The following is a 26,526-nucleotide window of genomic DNA, read 5'->3' as shown; positions in this document are numbered from 1 at the left end:
TGAATCAAGTGAGTGAAACCGGCCACAAGACAAACATTGACCAAAATTGTGCCCATCTTCGTGAACTGCATCTCAACTCAATGATTTATGTACTTAATCTTGAGTACGCACTGGGTTGGGATGACGTAGTAATGCAGTGGAATTTTTGATGTTCTGATCAATAATTTTACGAAATTTTCCTCCTTTACCTCATTTGAAATTTGTATGCTTAACATAGTCTAGTAGTGGTTCTTTGCTGGTAAAACCAGAGTTTTTAAGAAGCCGTATGCTTCTTTTTCGATGAATGTGAAGAAATATGTTATAATATTAATATCGTCAACGTCTTTCTTGGTCATAACCCAGATTTCGAACCTTTCCAAGTAATTCTCAAAAGCATCAAAATCTGAACGTATTGATGATGTCACAGGTATTCAGTGTTTGACAACGCTTCTACCAGTAACACCTTCTAATATATTTCGTTCCCACCCAGAGAAATCAAAAGACAGAGTCCAGGAGATCGGAAGAGTGTATTTGGCGATAACCAATATATCGGAATTCTCTGATCTAATCTGGCTAGCGATTACGGTTGATGTTGAGCACGGCGTTACCACACGTGATCTGGTGCGGATGCCTGACCGAGCGCCTTCAGCTAGATGAGTCCACTAAAACATATGGTCAGCATCCAATGTCGAAAACTTACAGAGCTATTTATTTCGGGGATTTATTTACCGCTACAGATCACTCCCCCCCCTAGTGGGGCAGTGACGACCCTAAGACGTGGCCAGCCAGAAGTTTAAACCCAACGAGTTTGTCGTTGGTAAACACTCTTCTGATAACTTACTAAGTGTAGCAGCGTCTGGTCGTCTTTCCTTACTATATGGGACCGAGGTACAACATAGTTACAACGAAAATTTCGATTCCTCGTAAACTGCATCGTTCTTTTCCAGCCGTCCTGGAAAAGAAAAAGGAAAGTGTAGGTGCATGTCGAAATACACTCGTATGTGCGTAATTGCTTGACGGTGGTCGGTTCTGGTTAATCCAGAATGGCCGCCACTTTGGTTCTAAGGGGTCCGATACCTTGAGCATCGATAGTGTGTCCCAGAAAGTCTAATGAGTCGGTTCCAATTTGGCATTTCTGAACGTTTACAGTAGTGCCATGTTTTTGTAGTCGTTCGAAAACAATATCCAGATGCTTGAGATGTGTTTCTCTGTCCAGACATGCGATTAGACAGTCGTCAACATACGCGTGTACGAAGTTGAGACCTCGAAAAACGTCGTCTATGAATCTTTGGAATGTTTGAGCAGCATTTCTTAGACCGAAAGGCACTCGCAAAAATTCATAGAGTCCGAAAGAAGTTATGATAGCTGTTTTCGGTATGTCGTCAGTAGCCATAGGGATTTGGTTATACGCTTTAACCAAGTCGATTTTCGAAAAGACAGTTGTATCTTTCAAGGTAGCTGTCAAATCGTGAATGTGAGGCAACGGGTAACGATCGGGAATGGTTTTCGCGTTCAATCGCCGATAGTCACCAGTTGGACGCCAATCGTTGCTGTCCTTTTTAGGGACCATGTGCAACGGAGATGCATATGGGCTACTTGACGGTCGTATGATTCCTAAGTCTATCATATGGTCGAACTCGTTTTTCGCTAACCTTAGCTTTTCGGGAGCTAGTCGTCGTGCTTTAGAAAATACAGGTGGTCCTGTAGTCGTGATGTGATGTGTAACGTTGCTGGTTACACACGGTAGTTTCGGTTGAGTTTGTTGTATCCCAGGGTACTTATCAAGTAGTGGTTGATAGAGTGGGTCTATCATATGCTTAATTGTGACTGGGGATAATCTACAGACAGAGAAGGAAGTTACGCAAACGGATAAATTAGTGTTTCCGTCTACTAGCCTCCGTTTGCGCGTATCGATGATCAGATTGTGATGTTGTAGAAGGTCCATACCAATGATTGGCATAGAAACATCTGCAACAACGAAAATCCAGTGTATGGGTTTGCGTAAACCCACGTTAAGGTAAACGTACCTTTTGCCATACGTAGCGATCGGTTTTCAGTTTGCCACCTGTAAGTTTAGGGTCGATTCGTGAAGTCGGTCGTTAGGATTTGCTGGGAGAACGCTAACTTCTGCGCCAGTGTCGACGAGATAGCGAACTCTCGTTGTCACATCTGTGACGTATAACAGACGGCTATGTTCGCCGTCTACGGTTGCCGTTAACGCGTGCCGGCTTGGAAGTAGACGCATCGGACTCGGCAATCGGTGGCGTCTTACAACAATGGGTTAACAACTCCTGGCAACCCTTGGCATTTTTCTCTAGAAGGTTGCTAGACACCGAATCAAGGTACAGCACATTCGGTAGGGAACTCCTAGCTATGTATTGTGCTGTACGACATTTCCAACACTACATCGAAGGCCGTGAATTCACTCTTTTCACGGACCATAAACCGCTCACTTTCTCGTTAAGCTCTCCTTCTGACAAGTACTCTCCCCGTGAGTCTCGACAACTGGACTACATTTCCCAGTTTACTTCAGACATTCAACACATCTCTGGAGCAAACAATGTAGTTGCAGACGCTTTATCTCGCATAACTTCCTTGAACAGTTTCCAAGGAATCGACCTTCTTAAACTCGCCGAGCTTCAAAAAGAAGACAGTGATCTTCAGCACGAGTTATCGTCCACAACACTTAAACTACGCATCAAACAGACGGGAACAGGTAAGGAAACCTTACTTTGTGACACATCTACAGGTAGGGATCGCCCAATTGTTCCGAAACATTATCGACGCAATGTCTTCAATACATTGCACAAACTTTCTCATCCAGGTGTCCGTGCAACCATCAAGCTTATAGCAGAACGGTTTTGCTGACCTGGCATGAATAAAGACGTGAGGGAGTGGGCACGCTCCTGTGTAAGCTGCCAAAGATCTAAGGTTATCAGACACAATAAATGTCCTTTAGGCTCGTTTAAAACTCCCGATGCCCGTTTCGACCATGTCCATCTGGATTTGGTAGGGTCTTTACCAGATTCAAATGGATACTCTTACCTCTTAACCTGCGTAGACCGTTTCACTCGATGGCCAGAAGCAGTACCTATCAAGGACATCACTGCTGAAACAGTGGCTCGCGCCTTCGTCGAGCGATGGGTAGCAAACTTCCGTTGCCCTTCAACCATCAATACAGTATGTTTAACCGTTCCATCACATGCTCCATTGCTCCAATGCAATAGTTAGGAGTATTTGAATTATAGTAAAAACTAGGAATCCCAGCAATAACGCTATTGGATCACGAGGTACTAGATAAGCGCAAACGAATGTGCTGTACTTGGAATTCGAAATCAAGCATTCAACAAGTACAAAGGAATCATTAGTTCATATAGACACCACACTGCCAGGCAATTGATTCGTTTCCAATTCTTGTAGCACAGATCGTTGTAACTAGTAGCATTCTCTCATGCAATACTGATTTGACAGCGTCAACATGTTTTGGTCTCTTGAGTTTAACATATTCGGAACCACAGGCGTCTTGTTTATAAACATTTATATTTAGCCATCTACTATTTATTTTTGGGTGACGGATAAGAGTTCTCCCTACCTTTTAATGGCCTCAATATTTCTTAACGCCCAAAGACGTTCTCAAATAATTTTCACTAACTAGGCAGTGCTTACATGGCTTCCAGAATTATGTCGATTTAGAAGCTTCTATGCCGTTGTGCAACTATGTCACTGACCCTGTCTTATGAACAGATCTTAGTAACCCAGACAGCACTTGACTATTGCATCTTTTTTACTTTACTAACAACACCAGTCTTGCCATAGGTTATTGTGACTCTCAGTACATATGTTTCTTATATTTATGTCCTTATAACTCTCCATCTATGCATTTCGTGCTTGGTTGTGTGTATCTGTATACCTATCGTTTTGTTCAACGTCCTTCATCTTGTCGCACTATGTATATCTATTTTGAATTATACCAAGGCTTGTTATACCATTCGCACAATCAGGGTGAATCGGTTTCGGATCTCAAAATTCCGAATAGATTAGGGGAAATTCCTTGCATTCCCTTTGATTTAGGGCTATTCTTCAAAATTTCACTAAACTCCGGGGAACTTTGTGAACTTCTATATGACTTCGAGGAAACTCCCCAAACATACTTCAATTCTATCCCATTTGATTGTAAATAAACCCGTTAGTCATAATTGTTTGTTCTTTCTACTGTAAGTTGTATGGCGCCTTACATTTTCGGCGGCTTGCTTAAGGTTGTTGGGTATTGGGCATTGTGTGGTTGTGAACTGTCCGAGTGTCAGTAACGCTTGATTGTATCCTGCTAATTAAAATGCCGGACAGCAATGTTGCTAACGGGGTCGTGTTGTCAGATAAACCAGACAAGTTTATTGATAAAATCGGTCAGTTAGTTTGCATCCATCTAGCTTGCTTTAGATCCTGAGGATCCAGATTATCAGAAAAGTTTAATGCGCCCTGCTTGCATAAAAGAAGATGTAAATCTGATGATTCAACGACAGCGCGTGTCCGGCATACTGAAGTCGGATGCTTTTCGACGAGAACTGGAGGAGGTTATACGTTCTCAGTGTCCATCTGGTGACTATCCTGGTATGAGCACTAGTCTTCTGTCTCTGCAACACATATCAGATTTATTCAATTCTGCCCCTCCTGGAAAACCTCTTGGTGGGGGTGGGTTTGCAAGAGGCAGGTCAACGTTTTTTCTTGCGTGTATATAATTCTCATAATATGCTATTCCAGCAATCCCGTGCATTCTCTGAGTTGGTCAAAATAGTGTCGCACATTGTTGACCGTTATTCTCGAAAAGCCATATGTGATATTCTTCCTTTAGGTTTGACCAATCTGTCCATATGATATCGGTCTTTTAAACTTACCTCCCAAATATCACTTCTCGAACTTAGTTTCACAGTGAATATATCCATTATCGAGCTGTTCAGTATGCCATCAGTGACTGTGGAATACAAGTTTGAAATAACCAAAACCTTACTTTATATGACTATGTTAAATGTCGTCTCTTTAAGGTCAGCAAGAGCATTTTATTTCTCGATGAGCGAATTGCTGGTTATAAGCTTTTTGAGTCCTTATGAGTGAAAATTAGTCAGATTTAAGACGTCTTAATGTTTCAACGCGATTTGTCAGAATATTATCAGAAAAATTGCCTTTAAGTGAGAACTTTCAGTGTATAATTTGCTTTCTTAGTGAGTCGTTTATCATTTCAGGTTCCCAGATCAAATAGTATGTCTAGAGGTGGCGAGACTAATTTATGGACGAACCAATCAGGTATAAGACAACAGATCTCTGATTTTGGCACGAAATTCACTCATCCATTTGGATAAATTGAGTTTTGGCATTATAGCTAATGTCAGTTCGGAATGAAAACCCTAAATCTAATTCTTAATCTTAACCATCAACTGCAAGTTATAATTCTAATTCCTGAAACTGATTTATAACCCTCCTTTGGTCTTGGTTATTAGGCGGACACTCTGAAAGTCACTTCAGCGTTGCTCAACGGCCATCCATAAATTCTAGTCTCACCCTAGAGGTTACTTTCAATCACATACACCTTTTAGTAATGACGTCTTACCTCGTTAAATATTTGATGTCTTGGTACCAGAATTCTATCTCTGCTGCTGTCTTCGCTCACGAATTCTGATGATGTCTAAAAACCGATACATAAATCTTCATTGGTAAGCGTTTTCAATGCTGGCAACAGGCTTTGTGGATGATTTCGCCTGAAAAATAGATGAAAAGAGTAAAATCTGTGGAGTAAATACACTTGTAATACTATCATAACTGGATAAATAAAGCACTTCAGTACCTACGAAAACGTATTCCCTAAATGCTTCTAGATGCAACTGTCTTGTATCTTTCTGCGTCACGTTTCTACCTTATTCTTCACAGGTTTTAGTATTTTTCAACCCTTTTTTCAATACTGTTAGACCTTACGACTCAAAATTTTTCGCGATTTCTTGAGTTTTGAAATCTGAACATCTAAAAGCATTCACTTATTGAAACACCTTAATCCCTGGTTTCAAAGTGCTTCTTATACTTCTACATACTGCATAAAATTTGGAATCGAAAAGAAACAAGTTAACATATTTCAGCGTAAAATTGCAGCAAACTTTAAATTTCCCGCTAGATTCCTGGTCGCTAAACTTTTAATTTCTAAGTTGACTAACTCCCCTCCGGTTTAGACCTTAAGCATGATCACTACATTTAATGGTTCCATACATTAAGGATCTGCTCAAATCTAAATGTATTTTAAAGAGATTCAAACTTGCTACCTCACTGAAGTTCTCATGTTCACATAACAGTCCTGGGTTACACTAATCACGCTTCATCTATTCTATACTAGTGTGATGATGAGTACATCAATGCAGTCCGCACAAGATGCCAACCAAGACCGACCAAAATTCAGCCAAACATCAACAACAGGATGGTCCAATCCACTTTAACTATGTTTAGTTTCGCACTATGATCATTTACAATGTTCCACTTTTAATCTTAGTATTTTCTTTACTCTGTGCTGATGTGAGGTACTGCAAATTGTATAAACGAATAAAAGTCCGTTTTACATTCTCTCCAGATTTATGTGCAACACGATAAACAGACCTTAGTTTACTTTATTTGACTAAGTAATCCATCTTTTTTTCTAAATTCAAAGGATTCCGTTGTTACTTAGTTACATGGTATGTGCTTACATTTTGCTTCCTTGAATATATTTAGTTTATAAATTACTCTTATTTTTCATGTAACTTAAATTTATGCAGGGCATCGTAATGGTGTTATTCCGATAAATGACTTGCGTGGTGGTGACGCGACTGTTTATTCTCGACGTGAACGTTCTCTCCGTTGCAAACTAGCATCGGTATATCGCTTAATAGATCTTTTCGGATGGAATTCGAGTATATACAATCATGTGACTGTAAGTAACTTTTATTCTTTCAGCTCCCAAACTTGGTAAATGGCCAATCAGCAACCGTCTAAAAGTAATCATTAGCATTATTAAGTACCTATTTCTGTTCACTTTCTCATGAACCAAACATTCCTTCGGAGCATAAATAGAGGTTCTAGGCACATTAACGTCTACCATATGTTCACACATTCTAAACCTATTCTCACTATAACTCATCGTAACTCTATATCTTCCAATAGTTTTGTCGTCGTTGTTCAAACCGAATAACATTCGAAAATTTTACTTTTATCTATTTGCTTTATTTACTTAAGTAGGCTAGTCCTTTATTGAGATAAAATATAATAGTGATGTTCGCAGATCAAAAGACTTGGGGATCGATTTTAGTTAAATTGAAATGTAGGTGTTTAATGTAGACTACTGAAAAAAATAAAGCACAGTAATGTATCTTTAAAACTGATCCTTTATACTATTACAAGTCATACCTAATAGCAGAAAATTTCACGACCTTTAAAACATCCGGAGCTGTTTTGCTACTCCACCACAAACTGATTAGTCCCCAACTCCTTCCAATGCCAGCGGTAATATATAATGTTAGGTATGTAGGTCTCTGTGATGTCATACGTCAAGGTGTTTCAAAACCACCTAGTTCAGTGTTCTTAAACGGTGTCTGAATAATAACCTTCGTTCTCAAAAAGACATTCTCATCAGTATTACTCACGCAATATTACTACCAAATGCAATATCGACGTAGTCAAACTTAAAGAGACTTAGAATACCTTCAGTATGAAGTGGCCAGGTTTGAAAGTGTAATACTAGACTAGATACAATAAGTGTTGTACCCCCGACTTTCTCTAGTCAGACTATTGGAAGAACGGGTCTAAAGGTAACACAGAAGTGTATAAAGTGTTTTTGCTTTGATACGTGAAGATTAATCTCATCTGTCGCACCACTTCTAGTACTCATAACAAGCCAGATACTATCGCCAACGGACTACTTTTATTTCTTTTCATAAAGTGTCAGCGGAGTCTAGTTTGCGAAATTTGAGGCTTAAATAATGATAATACTACTATCTTTTAAGCAACCGCAACAAAAAGTCTCTGAGTTACAAACTTATGCTTAAACATAGTTTTATTCATTGAATTCCTGAGTCCTACCATAGATGTGAATTATATTTTGCTGGATCTTTTGGGGAACATTTCTTATTGTTTCCCTTTTATTTATTTTAGGTGTGTGTTAGTCGCAATCATGAACATTATTTAGTTAATCCTTTCGGATTGCTTTATCATGAAATTACTGCTTCGTCTCTCATCAAGGTCGATTCCAAAGGTGAGCTACGGTAGTATGATTATAAACGTCACTTAATCTGAATTTTCTGGATGTTTCTATTCCGACTATACTCTAGGAACTTTCTCCTTTGATCACTGAATTCTAATGAATTTCTATTTAGTAAATATTGCTAGACGGTTTCTAACGATTTTTCATTAGATTGGTAAAATTCAAAGCACTGATCTTTTTGATTTTCCATTTGTTACCTTAAATGGTGTAACTAAACATTAAATAACTAAACGCTCATTATTATTTAACAAGAACTCAGCAAAATAAACTACCTATAAATTTATGTATCAATGATTTGTTCGGTTGTTTGAGAAAGCCGAAGTATGCTGGAAAATACCACAAATGAAAACTATGTACTTTTGAGTCTAGTAGCTCAATATCAAGCGAATAGAATTAGTCAGTTTTAAGCATTCTGACATGCATGATGATTCCTGCCACAAACCTGGTCAGTATGTATATGTTGTAGTTTGATTACTATTTGCTTTATTCTACTCAGTGTCGCTATTCGGGTAATGGAATGGTAGTGAGTTCACAATCATAACTTGGTTTTCTGAAATTTTGGATTATAATTACTGCTTTAGATAGACGTACATAATCCCTGTTGTTTTGAATTTTACGCACTAATGAGATTTTACGTTCAGTTTCCGGTAACCCAGACCTTGTCGATGTGATTGGGAGTAAGTCGTTTAAGAGACTGGTGATTTGAATGGATGTGATTGAAATGGAAAGTTTACTGGGAACTCAGGAGTTCATGGAATATATGGGTCATTAAACGATACAAAGATTTTCACGCAATGAAATTGTGCAAAGCTTGTGTAAGGACCGAGAAACCTTGCTATCGGAGCGTGCTAACGAGTTGGAAACAACAGCTTCTCCCAGTAACTGCCGGGAGCTCTTTCAACTTATCCAAATCACTAGAAGCAAAAAGTCTGGTGTGTAAAATAATCTGTGAAGCTGATGGGATGCCAGTTAATAACGTCTACCGACGTCTTAGACAGTAAGCAGAGTTTTCTGAGGAGTAGTTCAACTGATTTGCTGCCCCGGCGACCGACCAGTTTGTCATGCCCTCCATGGCCTGTGACGACTGATCCACTTAACGCGGCTAGAGTCCTCAAGGAACTCCAACTCCTGAAGCACTACAAATCACCAGGTCCATTTTACTTACCTCTGGCCCTTTTTAAATATGGTGGTGACTTTCTGGTTAAGGAACGGACTGAGTTGTTTACAAAAGTTTGGCAGTTAGTGGTACAACATCGTGGAATGAGCTCATAGTTGTTCCTATCTTTAAAGAAGGTTCGCGTCGTTTCTGCAACAACTATCTGGGGATAGGTCTACTTCCGATCGCGTCCAAATTATTGGCTTTCCTCATACTTCGTAGATTGTTCAAAACCTGGGAAAGAATGACTCGTGAGGAACAGGCTGGTTTTCGTTTTGGTCGAGGATGTATTGATCATATAGTCACCCCTCGACAAATGCTAGAACATCGCCATACTAATTCCAGGCCAACAACTGTTGTGTTTCTTGACATTAGGGCCGCTGTCGATTTGTTGGGCAGGACTTCTCTGAGATTGTTTATTGAAAGTGTTCCTGAGTTTATTAGTAGCTTGAATGCCCCATAATACAAATACCTCAGGCAGAGTGAAGGATGTACAACCACCTTTCTCTTTTGTTTCATCAGGCAGTGGGGTTACATAGGGTTTCCCAGTCTCACTATTCCTTTTCAAGACTTTTATTGATGACGTTTAGTGAACAGTTATTATGTAAATAGGTAATGGTATTGTGGATCTGATACCTGGGGAACGTGTGTTTAGACATAGCGACGATAATTTAATTGGTGTCACCATTTCAAAACACCGACTTTGGTCGCTTGGACAGGTCTCATGAATGTCGTCCCAGCGAATTCTACATCGTGCATCATTTGCCGACACTGGGACCGATTGTAAAAAGAGGAGATATGGTCAGTGTATGACATAGCGTCATAGCATGAAAGGAAGCTGTACAGGACTGGTTTCTTTTGGTCCTTCATAACTCCCTAATTGGGGTCTCAGAGATGGTGCAACACAGTCTATAGAAACGCTCACAGAAATGGCTCAGAATAAAAGCCAGTGGCGATCTCTCTGTAACTTACCTTTTTCATACAAGTGAACGTAAGTTCTCTAACTGAGAGAATTCTTCCTGGTTGTATTTTCGTTAACTGAACTGTCTCTCTCATTATTATTATTTCACTTGCATACACTAATTTCTGTTCATTGTTGTTTTTCTTTTTTCTTATACACACATTACCTTCTCTATCCCTTCACAACCTTATTGTTATTATGTTCTTGGTGCCCTCTTATATCGATGTTTATGTATTTAAATAATATAGACGATACAAAATGATTCCTTGCATTTTGCGCTTTCAGTAAATTAATAATCATTTTGGCTTATACGTAACCATACGTAATTATTTTTTCATTTCACAGGCCAGATACTTGATCCAGGATCTACCATTTTAGGTGTAAATCAAGTAACATGGGCCTTACATTCAGCCGTTCATTCAGCTCGGGCTGATATCCGATGCATTATACACTTGGATACCCCTTCTACTGTTGCAGTAAGGACTGTATTTTAAAGTTTATTTGTTAGTACATTGAATGACAAACAAATTTTACTGTTCTAACAATCTAGTCTTTAGCTTATTTTGAGAGGTTTTGTTATTCACTGAAGATCATAGGCTAGTGTTCAAATTTATTATCCAGTTTTGATGTTTCTTTTTTAACGTAATTACTTTTAATAAGGACTAAGGGATTTTGTAACCTTTAGCTACTACGGTTTTGATACAATGCCCAAAGATTAGGCCTGACAGTCAGGTCATAATTGATCGGAGAATGAGTGACCTACAAGCTAATTTCCTTCAAGAGCCTATGACATTTTGTTGTGTTTAGTTTATGTTCATATTTTGTACCTAAGCTTGTTATGTATTAGATGAAAAACCATTCACCTGGCCAGTTGTCTTTGATTTCTAACCATTCCAAGGGCCTGAGTTCACTACACAGTCCCATGAGTAGCCATCACTTGGTCCTATCATTGCGATCATCTATCGATTAGCATTCCATTAATCGGTTTTAATAATCAATTCGGAAAACTGACTCTATAACAGGCATACACTACATTGTGTTCGTTGGTAAATAATTAGTATTTCAACCACGTTCAATTCAAGGGAAATAACAAAAACTTCAAAAATTGGTATTGTTTTCCAATCCTCTTAAATGTTTATACATAGATATATAAAATAAGCTTTTGTTGTCACTAGACAGCAGACAAGTTGGTTTGTGCGTTTTAACTTTGATTTAGATGTATATTATTTAAAATACTTGATTTATTACTCTCAAGAGATTGAGAAGACCCTCAAAATATTTCTACTCAGTTTATTAGTGAGCATATTGTAAACCTAGATATATTTGTCTATCATCAAAAACAGAAATAAACTATTCAGAAAGAGTTAAGAATCATGTTTCGAAATTAATCCACAACTGTTTTCTCAATGCTAAATGAATTAACTAAACCATATTTTTATTATACAACCTCATTATATTAAATGTTATGAATCCTTGTACTTTCTCTAGATATCTTGTATGAAATCGGGTTTGTTGCCTCTTTGTAATGAAGCAATGATTTTGGGCGAAGTGGCTTATTATACTCCTAGCGGTGGATTAAGCTGTAGAACCAACGCCGACGCTAACGGAGATTTCGGTGATATTAAAGATTGGGCAGCTGAATGTGCAACAGTCAGTGAAGCTTTAGGTCCAACTGCTCGTATATTATTTCTTCGAAGTCTTGGATTACTTGCCTTAGGTGAAACGATCGAGGAGGCATGGCATTATGCAACTAATGCAATAGTTGCATGTGATACTCAGGCAAGCATTTTTTTATAGATTCTATTTGTGTGCAGATGCTCTTCCAGTCAGTATGCTATAATAGACTCATCAAATACACTTACCTATTGTAGTTCAAAAAATCTTTTTGTCTTTATGATAGTGGAATAGCGGTTATTATTTTTTATTCTCATTGAGATTCTAAAAACTTGAATCTCCTCGATAAAAACCAATTAATTAAGACCACTTCATACTTCATTTTTATCACGTCCTCTACTTGATTACGGCATAATACGATATACAAATAACATGTAGAACCCCACCGTCGCAAATCAGAAGACGGAAGAAACAAGGGGAGTGATTATTAGATAAGAATCGAAAATGTACAAAAGACATAGGTATTTATAGCTATTGGTATTTGCTATAACATCATCATAATTCAGCCAATTCTCAAGGAGGCAAGTTGTGCTACCGTCCAATCGTAGCATGCCACGTTCATATTCTAGAAGGCTCTATCAGGTTCTGATTAGATGTAATCTCTTCGACTCCTTTAAAGCCTCTGGAGTCTTCGTCATGCTCTTCAAAGCTGTCTCAACAATTTCAACTCTAGGTATTTTTCTGATAAATTTCAAGGGGATTTAAGTTAAAACATTTAAATAAGGTGAATCTATGTGGGCATTTTCACGTTTAAGGTTGACTTTTTAAACTCTTCTTCCTAACAGTAGAGTCACGTAATTGTTGGATACATATTATTCAAATGTTAGTTACTCCGAATAAAGTCTGCAGTGTACCAATATTCAACAAAACGTTTGTTTCAGGCGTTGTGTAACTTCATGGACTAGCTCACAAACATGTATATAGTTACTGAATTGTATGTATTCAGTCAGAAACTCATTTCTCTTCACACAAGAGCTAATATCCTTGGTTTTATCAACGTACAATCTATGTTTCTATCATTTATTTATTTCGGAAAGCACCCATCCCAATTAATGACCTAGAAACATTTTATCTACTCAGGAAACTATTCTGATACAGGCGAGAAAAATATTTTTCATGAATGTATAAGTAGCTGTTAATAATTCTGTTATAGCCTTAAGCAAATCCTATTATTGTTAGTTTCAACGGTCCATGTAGTAGACCTATGTAATATCAGTTTGCCATCATCGACGTAAATTCTTGGAGAGATATGTGTTGGCTTGTTTTGTCATACAATGTTAGCACGATCAGATGTATTATTTATTTATTTGAACACATAAATATTGGTACAAATGGCACCAAACACATATGCACCACACAATTCACTTGATTTGTGTGTGGGCTGTGATACTGCCTGGGTGCCCAAACCGAAGCAGGTGGTTTTCTTAGGGGCCACGCCCGGAGCCTTCCACCTAAAGGTTTGATCCACTGGCAGTGGAGCAACGTCAGGAGATGCTGCCCCATGATACCCGATGACCAACAATTAGTTCATACGCCATTTGTTCCCTCAGGGTCCTAGATCCCATGCGCACCATTGGTTTGGAATCAGGGTTTTACAACTCCCCTAGGTGGACCCTCTGCGTCCACCAACCCGATTAAAGCGCCAGACATTCGTTTTTCGCCCTCTCAGTTTCGAAAACAACAGCCCCGCCTGGAGAAGGCAATGAGTAGGACTTCCCTGGCAGGGGCTATGTACTCGTGGTCATGTGAGAGCATTTCGAGAGTGTGAGCTGGCTCTCCCCACCCTCGGCCGTACCAGGAAATTTGGGGGCTACCCAAACTGATCTAGATTCCAACCTAAGGTCTATTTAATGGAAATTTTTGCACTTAGTCATTGCACTTGGAGAAGTATAAATGAGATTAGCAAGATGAATAGCCAGAAAATAGGAATAATATGGTAGCAATATAAAGACTAATTGTATTAAGTAATTGCGATAAGATATGTGATGAAGTTCAATTTATTATGTAACTGTAAATTCCACCTCCCACATCTTTCACATGAGTTTTGGTGGATAGCCTTTCAGTAAACATAAGAGCTTTGGTATGACCTTTTTAAATTAAGAAGTCAAGGTTGCTAAATGTACTTTTTAAGGTCACTGGCTTAATTGCTGGTTAACTTTTAACGACATTTGTATTAACTCTAGATAACATTTGCAAATTATAAAACAAATTCTTGTTTATAACATTGTTTTTATCACCTTATGCGATAATTGATATTACAATTATCCGTTTTGACTCATTATATTCTGGGCACACTACTCGTTTCAAGTGCGAAGTTCTGTTATTTCACGTCTTATTTCCTGTAAATTCATTAATCAGTGAAAAAAGCCTTTCAACACACAGTAAGTTCAGTTTGTACAATATTGAAGCATTCATATTGCATGTTGATCTAAGTGAGATTATAATATCATCAATTTAGTCTGTCATTTATTCCTTATCGCTAAAAACAACTAATGTGTACGTTTTAGCTCTTATTGGCCTCAGTCAGTACCGAAAATCTCATTCTCCCTACAGACAAACTAAAGCAAAAAACTTATGAAACATGGCGTACAGCTGGATTAGGCGGTCTTAGTGGTCCAGAAGCTGCACTAGCTATGCGACTATCTTCGCCTAATAAGTCTGGTACTAGTGAAGCAGGACAACATTCAGTAACAAATGGTTTCATCTCAGATGGTTCAAATGTGGAAAGTAATTCGGCCAGACCATGGCGCTTAGGTGAACTTGAATTCGAAGCTATGATGCGTCATTTAGATAACGCTGGGTGTCGTACAGGCCATCTTTATCGGCAGGTAATGTTAATTTTGTTTCATGTAATATCTGTTAATTCGGAATAAGATACTCTCACTAATTCTGAATCTAATGAAAATTTATCGACTCACATGATTGTCAAACTTTTCCCACTTATTTTTTTTATTGTTCTTTTAGCGTAATTTTCCTTTATGGTATTTGAATTTAATAAGTGTAACTCAAGATGATTGGAAGTTTAGTCAAATCAGGACGTGTATGATTGTACTGTCACATGGCTTTTTGATCTGTTGATGGGTAACAAAGTCACAGAGCTTGTAAATGAGTAAAACTAGCGTTCAGAAAATTTCATCTTTAATGCCTCCTTTATCTATAACTATCCGACTTTGGTATCAACAAGTTTTACGTTCATGTTTGCATTACTTGCTATGTGCCTATAATGTAGTCATTGTTTTAACTATCTAATTATCACCCCCCTTTCCGTTAGTATCATCTGCGAATCCCATATTAGGGATATAATACAATGTAGATAGGGTTGTTATCGTATTAGTAATTAGTAGTCAGATATAGCCAACAATAGTATTTTAGAACCTATAAAGTGGTATAAATTTATCCTAACCTAATCCCGAGGAATTTCTTTTGCCTAATATTTCACATCACTAACTTTGTGTCAAGTTTTAATAGTTTAAATCGCTACTCATTGCTACTAATAACTCAGCTGACTAAATTGTTCTATTCATAACATCTTGTTGCATATTCTGGGGTATAGTAACTAGGGCACATTTGTCCCAGACTCTACATTATAACTGACATAGACATTGAAGTTGTCAGATCTACTACTGAATCTAAGTGTTCTTAGACAACTTACTACAGCAGTTAGCAGCATAGGCAAGTCTAGATATTAGAGTAGTTTATATGAGTTTTACTGCAGCACATTTCTAAGTAGCCAAGTCTGACAAGTGTTCTCGCACCAAAAAGAACATATTTATCGGTAAAAATGTTACGTACTGGCTAAAACATGGTCCATTTAAATTGCTTTGCATCAAAATAAAACTGGTAAATAATCAAGAAGTAAAAAAATACAACATTTCGAAGCAAAATGGGAAACGATAGAGTAATAATACTTATCGCAAGATAACAAGTGAGCGCATCGGCAAATTTGCAACAGATATTCAGTCATTTCACTTAATAGCTCCAATCAATAATCTGTTGATTCGCGAACTTTAGTAAATCTGTCATTTTACATTCGCCAAATTAGTTGTCAATGACTTCATGGAATACTGTTTTATCTTTACTCGGTTCAGGTCAAGCTTTTCCAGTTTGCTCTCATCCGAAACGTTATCATTTACTATCAACAATAACCAGTACCAGTCGTGTGACTCTGTACCTATTTAAACCTACCGCAATTTGAAAGTGTTCTTGGATTAATTGCCATACACTCCCATCATACTTCAGATACTTGAAAACGTCGATAATTAAATAAGGAACTACATATAATGACAAATTTAATTCCATTTTGGCAATTAGGTTATTTTGACCATAAATTATGAGACTTAAACCTCCAGTTTATGCTATTTCTATTATAATTATGCGATAACCTCTGATCTATTTAATTAATACCGGCTTATGAACATTTTGCGGACTATTTTTCAACATATTATTTCTAGGAGGCTATGGCGAGCCCACATCGATCACGAAGAAGTAAAGTCGTGAATGGACACGGTGGGGCTGGTCGTCAGGACGATGATATACAAGTTCCACCATCTGCTTCGTCTGTAACTGCTACAATGGCTTATTATTATGATGACGGAGTTCTTTCGGGCGATGAAACGGAAACACCTAGACCATCGTAAGTTTAGTTATCGTCTCTGATACCTCACTTTTCCAATTCATTTGATAACATTCATCGATACAACCTATAGCCTTATCTCATGTTGGCAATTCACAGATGTTGAGGACAATCGATATCACAGTAAATACACTAATATCTATCTGTATTACCTAATTCTACCGTTTTCTGTAATCATTACTTAGTGTCTTTAGACAACAGTATATCTTCAAATTTCTATCACTTGGTCTTTCATTTCTCTTCTCACAACTCTAGATAAGGTGAAAATTCTTCTAATTTTTTCAGTTGTTGCGTAAATGAATCTCGTTTAATTTTTATGTTGATATTCAGTTAGATTATGACTAGCTCTACTGCTTAACGGATGTGTCTGTGCAACTGTGTTCATTTATGCACTATTATTGAAATAAAACTGCCAAAGCCGAATGATCCGAGTTGTTAGTGTTCGATTGCTACTAACTTATCGACATTTGTCAGCAAATAGTTCCTATGTAATAAATAAACTACACAAAGTTATTGACCTTAAACAGCTGGGATTGCGAAAGCTTATCTTTGCCAAAACACCAGAATCAAGTCACATACATACCCATGTCCCAATTTATAACTTACACTTAAGTGGACAGACCCGACCGTGTTGCTACCTTGATATGGTGGTCGGCTTGCCTATCATGATAATCCAGTCGAGCTATACTGGCTGGAACAACCGTTCCTCAAGGTCGTACCATGCCAGACAGGTCGGTTGAAGAGCGGTAAGACTGAAAGCAGCAAACCCAAGGAGAACTCGTACTGCTGACTGTACAGAGGTGTGACAGCAGTAAGGTGTTTCCTTCAGACAGTCAGCATGAAAGAGATGCTGCCTTCCCACAAGGAGGGGTGGAGTTAGAATAGGGCGACCCTAAAACTGCACATCTCGCCTTATCCCACGGATATCCATCTCCGGCGGTAAGGTCTCAACAATTACTGAGCTAACACAAAAATTACTCATAAAAAGGTTGTGTGTGACCGACCCCAAGTAGTTGTCCCATAGGTGCTGCGGTCACGCTCTCAGGTCACTAAGTCCACCTCTAATCCAATTTCCTTTTCAGGCACCCTCAGGAGAACCCTTCCACAGTGTGGGCAACCGAGAAGTGAAAACCGCCCTCATACCTCTAACAGCACTCAAGACCACTGAGTGGACAGAAAATAGTATTGTAAAATTTTTACGATAGTTTTTTAAGGTTGGTTATATAGAGTATATAATAACTTAGTAACAATATTAAATATTTAAATTTATTTCAGAACTCTTAGGCGCGAGTTTTCGGAGAAGCAATGGTTTAACACACCAAACAAATACACTAAAGAAATAATTGAACCTGCTCCAGGCCATCAACCAGTTCCGCATTGGGTTTGTGAACGTGAAGCAGCTGTTCATAATGCTGTTTGTAATGGTGCTCTACCTCCTCCGGCACCATTTCATCCTTTAACTCATGGAGCAGTACCACTTGGTTCAACTGGTGGACCGGCAACTGGGACTTCGTCAGTCATGTCACCCTACAATGTATTTGCTCCTCAAGGTTCTAATCCAAAAGAATATCGCGAGCAGCAAAAGAAAGTAAGCTGTATGGACTTTTAAAGTATCTCCATTTTGCACATAATGGTATCTATTCGGGTTTTGGGGTTTTATTTTGTGGTTATTACATACCTTTACGTCCAACTGATGAATCTATTTTTGAAATATGTCCTGAAAATAATTAATCCGGTGGTGATGAACTGTTTATTGGGCGTTGGACATACAATAATAAGCTGATTTTTGTTAATCAGTTCAATTCGAAATTCATTTACTTCGATTACCATATCCAATATATGTTAAACGTCAACAACTAGACGTAACTCAACTGATGATGTTCAGCTACAGTATGAATAAAGAAACACACATTTTTGTTGATTTTTGCACTACATTAATTACTGGTTTAATTTTTTGCTTTGTTTATGTACTAACAATTGAAATTAATTATGATTTATACTCCGGAATCAGAATAAAAGTAGGACTCATTCAATAAACATAGCTTACAGGTCAAGTGGTAGAATCCTGAGATTAGTAGTTTAAAATGATATGCAATAATTCTATTCACAATTAATATTTTAATCCAGCTTTATCCATTATTCCAATACAATATTTCTTTATGTATTGGTGGTAATATTAACTCTCGCACTGACTAATGAGTATAAATCAAATGTACCAAATGTGTTTGTACACAAGTTGAAACAGGAAAATGACAAATATTCCTTAAAACAAACATGTTTATGTCATGACAATTCGGAATTATGTACACATACAGTACTGAATGTATCAAATTATATTTGGTAGAGAAGCTATGACAAAAGTATTCATAATTAAGAATGTAACAAAAAAGGTTTACACACAAAAAAGTATCCGTCTAAACCACAATAATCTTGTCAACTTTAGTTAATTAGTCGCTAGGTAGGTAGGAGCAAGAGTATAATAAGCAATAATAATATGTGCTTGGTGTATCAATGATTTTGCTTCCTTGTTAGATTGGTTATTTTTAAATATTATTGGTTTTGTGTCTAGCACAGATGATTTTATATTCGATGGGTCATACACTTAGTGTGTGTTGGCTTCAGTTGTTTCAGTTCTAATTGCTTATCACCACTTCTCTACCCTATAATTAAAATTATATGAATTATCCTAAAATATTAATAATATCTTGAATAGTTCACCTTTGAGCGTCAAATATACACTGGGACAGTAAACCCATATTCTCTATGATCTATGGTAGCGTTTTTCCATTGATAATTGTAGCACTGGGTATGTAATCATAATAAACATTTATATATTTCTTTTTGATTAAGGTCAAGGCGAAGTATTATCATGATACAAATACTGCTGGACCTCAATCTCGACTGTTGGATGGTCTCACATGGGATGAAGCTCGACGAGTTCGTGACGAAGGTTTAGTCAAAGTATTAGGTCCGAGAGCCGCCGCTTTAGTGGCAGGTGGTGTTACTAGCGAAATGCCTGTAGCTGCAGCTAGTAAGGCAATTATCCAACGTGATATACGAAATGCAGCAGTGATATATGATGTAAGCAATTTGTGTGTGTACTTTTTCTACATTCTGTCAATTTTAACTGGGGTGGAATGTTAAACGGTTATTACCACGTCAATGATACATCGGTATATATATATATATATATATATATATATATATATATATATATATATTACTAGCTTTATGTTACTTTATTGTTTCTATATGTTGATTGGATCGAGTTTAGCTATCACTTACGTTTGTGCGCTACTAATTAACATATTTTGTTTATTTCTGCGCATTGATTTCATTTCTATCAGGTCTGTAAGTTTCATTCTTTATTCATTTATTCTAGAGTAGTGTCCACGTAGTTCACGTAGATTTGTGCTCTTGAACTAGCGAAGTTGAACTTCTCAACAACATAAGATCATTCAATTAATATAAACAAAGAAAAAATAGGGGGAATTATTGGCGTTTTTCATTTGTGTAAAGCTTGGTAATGTTTGTAAAAGTCAACTGTCATTTTTCACTTTTATTGACACGAACACTAACACAATAAAGAAAAATTTAACGATAGCACTTATGCAGATCCAGGTTGATACAGTCTGATACAAACCCATAATCATCTGATTATTAAAAGTTAATTATTTGTAACCTCTGTTTAGCCATTTGTCCACTTCGTTACATAAGTACGTCTCGATATGTGTGCTCTTGAATCATCAGTATTGTAAGCTTTAAAATGTCCATCATATTCTAACCGAAAATATAACGACGCACCCCTGTTATTTCAGTATTCATAAGTTATGATTAAATGTCATTTCATATCATTAGCAAAATTTTTTCCCATGATTTCTTTCAAATTAGTAGATATTTTTTATTTTGGAAGGCGTGCCAGTTAACTAAATTTTACTTCTTGAGTGGTTTATAAAATGTTTTATCTCTTCCTTCTAACTGCATAATGATAATTCATCTCTTTTGTACTCACAGGGTCTTTATTCTCATCAAAATCCATTCGAGAAAATTACTGATGAAGAATTAGAGATGTATCGACGTGAAATTGAACTTAAAAATAATCCTGATTTAGCTGCCGAGATGGATCATCATCTTACCGGACAGAATGCATCTTTTGAAGCTCCTAGTTCTACTACACATCTTATAGATTCGTTAGCCGTCGATAGTGGTGCTACGGATCTTGAAAGTGCCAGCGAACTTGGTCCAAGTAATTGTTTTATTGATTCTCTTTTCAAATTTAGGGGCACGAGTTTTTCGTCCATGAACATGCATAAAAAAGTATAAGTTAAACGATCAAATCCATTCAGATTTTTGAAAATAAATTTCAGAAAAACCTTTGCGTCAGAATATTTATAGATATTTATTCTTTGCTTCTCTAAATTATTATAACATTTAGTAACATCTGTCTTAAAATTGTTTATTTAACGAACATCAGTCCTTAGCCTTTTCAAAATTGTTTGTTCAGTCAATCAAATTGATTACTTGAAGAAATGTGTAACATGTGAAAATTCCCTGAATTCCTATCAAGATTTATTCTCTTTCATTTAAACCAGTTTTTAACCAATAAAAATAATTAGGAATTTTTATGAAATTAGTGTAGTAAATGGTAGATATTTCTTTTTGCTACCTTATTCAATCAATTATGATTTTTTTCTACACTGCAAGTGACCGGATAACCCCTTCTCCACAAAAAATATCTTGTTTACAAACGTGTTATCAAGGTGTAAGTAAAGCTATCTTGTTAAACAATATTCATCCTACTCATGATGAGTTAGTTTTTACAGCTAAATTCACAGGTCCATCTAAGCTTGACAACAGTGTACGACTGTTTCGTTCTAGTATGGGACTCCTGAGCAGTGCACATCTGCGATCCTGCACGCGGGACTTGATCCCAGGATTCAATTGCCAGAAGCCTTAACATATGAACAATTACTGTTCGTCGCTGCATCTCGCTCTTTCTTCCCTAGCGTAAACTATGTAAACGATTTGTTTTATTTCATGTAGTGTTCTTTATATATAGTGACTCTTAAATAAAAAGATAAAGTTGATATTTTGATCCTTCATTTACATTAAACATCAATGGTTTAGGGAATTCTTTTTTGGTTTATTGTTACGCCATCATCGTATAACCCCTTTCCATGAATATAAATTTGCAACATGTCATCCCCCACCCGACAGCCGTTTAGGTTAAACATTTAAATCCATGTAAAATTATTACCTCATTTATTTGATATGTACACGAGAATGATTTTAAGCTTTGTGGTGTGTTATAAGTGCATGCTTGTACCAGTTTCAATTATCACTTATTAATTATTTTATCTTTTTCATTTATAACGATAAATTCTTATATATATATGACTTAAAATTAGCATGAAGATTGACTTATTTAATATTTGGTTCATATTTGATTAAAATTTTTAACGAATCTGTTTGATTAACTGGCACGTGTTTCCGTTATTGATCTATATAATAATAATAATAAGATTATTGCATACGTTTACTATTGGTAATAATTGTTCAATATGTGTATTACTGATCTGATGGTATACTTTTTGTTTTCTCTTTGTTTCTTCTTAACTCGTTTACCTGCTTGCCTGCATGCCATTCTCCTCTCCCAACCCCTCTAATTCTTCATTGTTCGTTCGTTCAATCGGAAATATAAATTTATTCTTTTGCTGGTAATAATATATTCTACCGATTGGTGTGTATTTTATCCTTGGTGAAATGATTTCAGCTATTCATTCATTATCTGAATTATCTCCGTCTGTACATAATGCAAGAGTTGGAGAGATTCGTCATTCGGAGACGTACCCAATCGACAGTCCAGTTACTGGTCGGTTAAAAAATTCATACAATAATTTGTTGTTTTTTTAATTTAGTGCTCTGCCACTTTCGTATATGTTACTAATACCATTGCTATTGTTATTATTAATATTATTGGTTATTGAAATTCCTTTACTTAATTTTGACGCTGGATATCACCTATCTGCATCTCTGTTACAGGTCGCTTAGCACCACCACCTACGTCAGGGACACTGACATCGGAACCGAGTGGAACTGAAGATATGAGTGAAAGTGATGTAAGCTAATTATTTTTACCCCTACCTACCACTGTTTCGTTTGTGTGGTTAGATTTTGTACAGTTGAATTACTTGAATTTTTGTGCCAATAATTTTCCGTTTTATTATTGTTACTATTTTAGACTTAAAATGTTAATATTTGTCATTCCACATATAATAATGATAAAACGTTCTACTACAAATCGTTGAAAATAGAATCGAGCCACTTTTCGTGACTTGAAGTTTTCGACTAGATGACATAAAGTTTGAAAATGACGGAATAGCTGTCATTTTTACTGCAATACTAAACAGATCTGTAAGCAATCTGAATGAGCTCAAAACCGTGTGTTGAAAGTAGATTAATTGTCTAATCACTATTCCAATGAATGAAATACGAGTAAATTCAACACTTATCTGAAGAATTCCCCATCGTTTAAGTCGTTTGATTTGTAGAAATGAATCCCCAGTTTTATATTATTATCTCGATATTAGTTTTTAACGAGGCTGTTAACCCTAAACATCCAGTAAATAATAATGTACTCTGCATTTGACTAACAAACAGAATTAAGGTGTAAAATTAAATACGGTGTGACACTATTGTTAATTTATGGCTTATGCCGTACAACAACATGGTGTTCGAATGCAGTCACGTTAGTTTTCTTTCAAATAATTTTGAAGAATTATAAATTTCTAGTTTTGGAATGTATAGTTAGTACATGTTTAAAATTTTCTGATCATTGTATCTATCATAAAAAGAGGCAACGAATGTCTTAAGAAACTAAATACCCATCATATTAAGCAACTGAAAGTTATCTCAGTAATATTCACAGACCCCCATATTGATAATTATCATGTCCCCATTAGTAACTAATTTCAACAAGGTAATTCCAGAATTCTAATGAGAAGCTGTGACGACGAGTTCGAACGTGTCGGGTGTGAGGCAATTATGCACCAAAGACAATAAAAGTTAGTTGGGGTATATCACGAATTGGTTGACGTTAAATATGTATACCATTGGATGCCAGTCTAGTTGGTTTATAGGTTAGGCGTTCGCCGCGAGCCGTGGTCTTGTGTCCGACCCTCGATGGGGTCATGAATATGCACTAACGAGGAGTCTCATACTAAGACGAAACATCTGTGTAGTTTTTCATGGTTTCCAATGATTGTATAACTTAGATCGGTTCGCAAGTTCTGTAATCTCCAGAAACTGTTAATTTCCTAATCGTGTTCGTTCCTCCCGTTTAACGCTGTAACTTTTTAACTGATCTATTATGATTTTTTAACAGTATGTTATCTTTTATTTTTACAGGGTAAACACAAGAAGAAGAAACGACGCTTCAAACTTCCCTCATTCTCTTTAAAACCTAAAGACAAATCAAAGAGTAAATGACAAGCTATCTCGTTTGAGTATGAATAACTACCAGCTGATTCGCATTACGGTTCACAATTTCGCATCACATCGTCGTTAACCCTAGAAGATATAGATAAATATAATTAGTAATTTCGCTTACATTCTGCAAACACATTTGAGAAATCATTCCTCTATTGTTAAATGTTTCTAAAAACTTAACAGAACATCTTTAAAGTGTGATGCGATGTGTGACTGTGCCTTAAATTTCCACATGATTACTTGATGCAAATTCTTTAACCCTAATGGGATGATGACTAGGGGACTATTTTGATTTTAAAAGATGTGTGTAATAACTATTGTTGACTTGTAATTACAAGCACATAATAATTGGGTATATTTAAACTATTATGATTATCTTTTTCCGATTGTGTTTCTCCTTTTTTTCCTTCACATCTTTCCTTCATCATATGGACGTTTCACAAGGTAGTAGAATAAACGATGAAAAGCCGTCTTGTTTTATTGAATCTTTTTTTGAATTTGCCTGTTCGTTGATATTGTTATTATTTCGGCTAATTAATATGCTTCGCTTTCCCTTGAAAAAGTGACACAATGTTTTGTTTAGGATATTTGATTTTGGAAGTAATGTATCACTAGATCACTTCCCCTTCCACCTGCTGTTCTGATTTAATCCCACTCCCAGCTTACTATAATGCTAACAATTTATAAAATCATATGTAAAGTATTATTCTCTTAATTTTCGACGATATTTAATGTTGTCACCATCCACATTCTATTTCTCATATTTTCTTAATTCCTGCACTGCACTACTCCGTCCATATTTTCATATACATATATCTGTCAATGAGCCGGTAATTACAGTTATCTGTTTTTTCAGATAATATGAATCAAACAAAAATCTTAGATTTTTTTGTAGCATTTGGGGACTCAATTTTTCATTTCCCTAAAAATCGACATATATGCTTCTTACTGTCCACTAATGTCTGTTGCCTTACGTTATTCAATATTTTTTTCGCATCATTTTGTTTTACGTGTATAGTTATTAACATTGCCAAGTTCACGTGTTTCCCCTCTTGCTACTTAGTTCGATACATATAATTTTATGCTTTTTAAGTATATGCTCCATTTAATAAATCATATTACATAAATAAGCTTTTGAATAAACATCCCTTTCTTATCTGTGCTTATGCTTAACCTGAAATCCTGATTTTCACTTCTTTATTTTTCGTTTTAATTTTACGCCAAATTATTTCCTCTGAATTGTTCTTTTTTCGGTTCTTTAAACCTGAGACCCTGCAATTGTCCCACTAATATACATATATTTGATGAGTAATAAAGTCTTCTGTTTTTTACCATCTTCCTAAATATTGTTCAGTAGTAGGCGTTGTTCACTTTCATTACTTATATTGTTTTTCTTTTCTCCCACAGCTTCCTTGTCAGTCACTGGATAACTACAAGTTGTAGTAAATAATACTTCGTTAGTGTAAAATAATGTTTAGTTATATTCATTCCTATTTGCTGTAGAATTCTCCACGAAACCCTCGTTTCACTATTGTTTTTCAAACACGAAGCTCATAAATGAGTATCAACCTTTACGCCTACTAATAGTTTTTGGCGGTTCCTGCTTTTTTAGCTCCACTCGTATTTTGCACACTTGTTGATAAGTATGAAAGTGGAGAGGAACTTGGTTAATTACAAGGTTCTACACTTATTCTGTCATGCAGCTATTACTTATCGTTCATGTTGGGTTATTTTGTTGAGTACTCAGAGAGTTGTCGTAACAACTACTAACATAGAAAATCTGGCTTCTGGTTTTAGTACACAGACTTCTTGAAATCTGTTATTCACAATCTAGGCTGAGTTTAAAATCTCCTTGGAGAGATTTATTGTTAAGTAAACGGAATATACCCATTTTTAAAAAATGACAAAAATTGGTTCAGCGAAGAGCTGTCTTTTTGTCGACATCATTTTCAATGCTGCACGATCGCAAATATATACTTAATTTCCGAAATGATATTAATTACAGCAATAGTTATAACAGAATCCTGCTAAACATGGTAACAATGAGGTAGAATAAACAAAGGTATAAAAACGTTATTTTTATTAAGGAAGCTAATTATAATTTTGTTGTTAAGGGGTTGAATATTGATCATGAAGATAGATACGAAAATTATAATTAGTAAGGAAAGGTTCAGCGTGATAAGATGAAATATTGTTACCATGTTTAGCAGGATTTTATTATAACTTATTGTGATTATTGTCATCCGTAAGTACCTGAGTTTATCCGCTGAGAGTGCATAATACTTTCTATTCTTAGTTGTTGTAATTAAACTCAAAGCCTGTGTACATGTTTTTAGAAACTCGACCATCTATATTTTACTTAAAAG

The 26,526-nt window shown here is 36.4% G+C and overlaps 1 protein-coding gene across 1 annotated transcript; it reads left to right on the top strand.

The window, feature by feature from the left end:
* The first annotated feature begins 4,011 nt into the window (after positions 1 to 4,011).
* Positions 4,012 to 26,326, top strand: ADD1_8 (Alpha-adducin). The gene is made up of 10 exons (XM_051214852.1): positions 4,012 to 4,382; positions 4,417 to 4,683; positions 6,768 to 10,841; positions 11,854 to 14,867; positions 16,491 to 16,672; positions 17,948 to 18,260; positions 19,523 to 19,753; positions 20,687 to 20,918; positions 22,715 to 22,791; positions 24,080 to 26,326. Exons 4-10 carry the CDS (start codon positions 14,673 to 14,675, stop codon positions 24,158 to 24,160), a joined length of 1,311 nt encoding a protein of 436 aa, XP_051068036.1. The 5' UTR covers positions 4,012 to 4,382; positions 4,417 to 4,683; positions 6,768 to 10,841; positions 11,854 to 14,672; the 3' UTR covers positions 24,161 to 26,326.
* The last annotated feature ends 200 nt before the right edge of the window (positions 26,327 to 26,526 follow it).

Source organism: Schistosoma haematobium, chromosome 2 (assembly GCF_000699445.3).
Source record: "Schistosoma haematobium chromosome 2, whole genome shotgun sequence".
Taxonomy (NCBI): Eukaryota; Metazoa; Platyhelminthes; class Trematoda; order Strigeidida; family Schistosomatidae; genus Schistosoma; species Schistosoma haematobium.
This window is presented reverse-complemented; position numbering and strand designations above follow the sequence as displayed.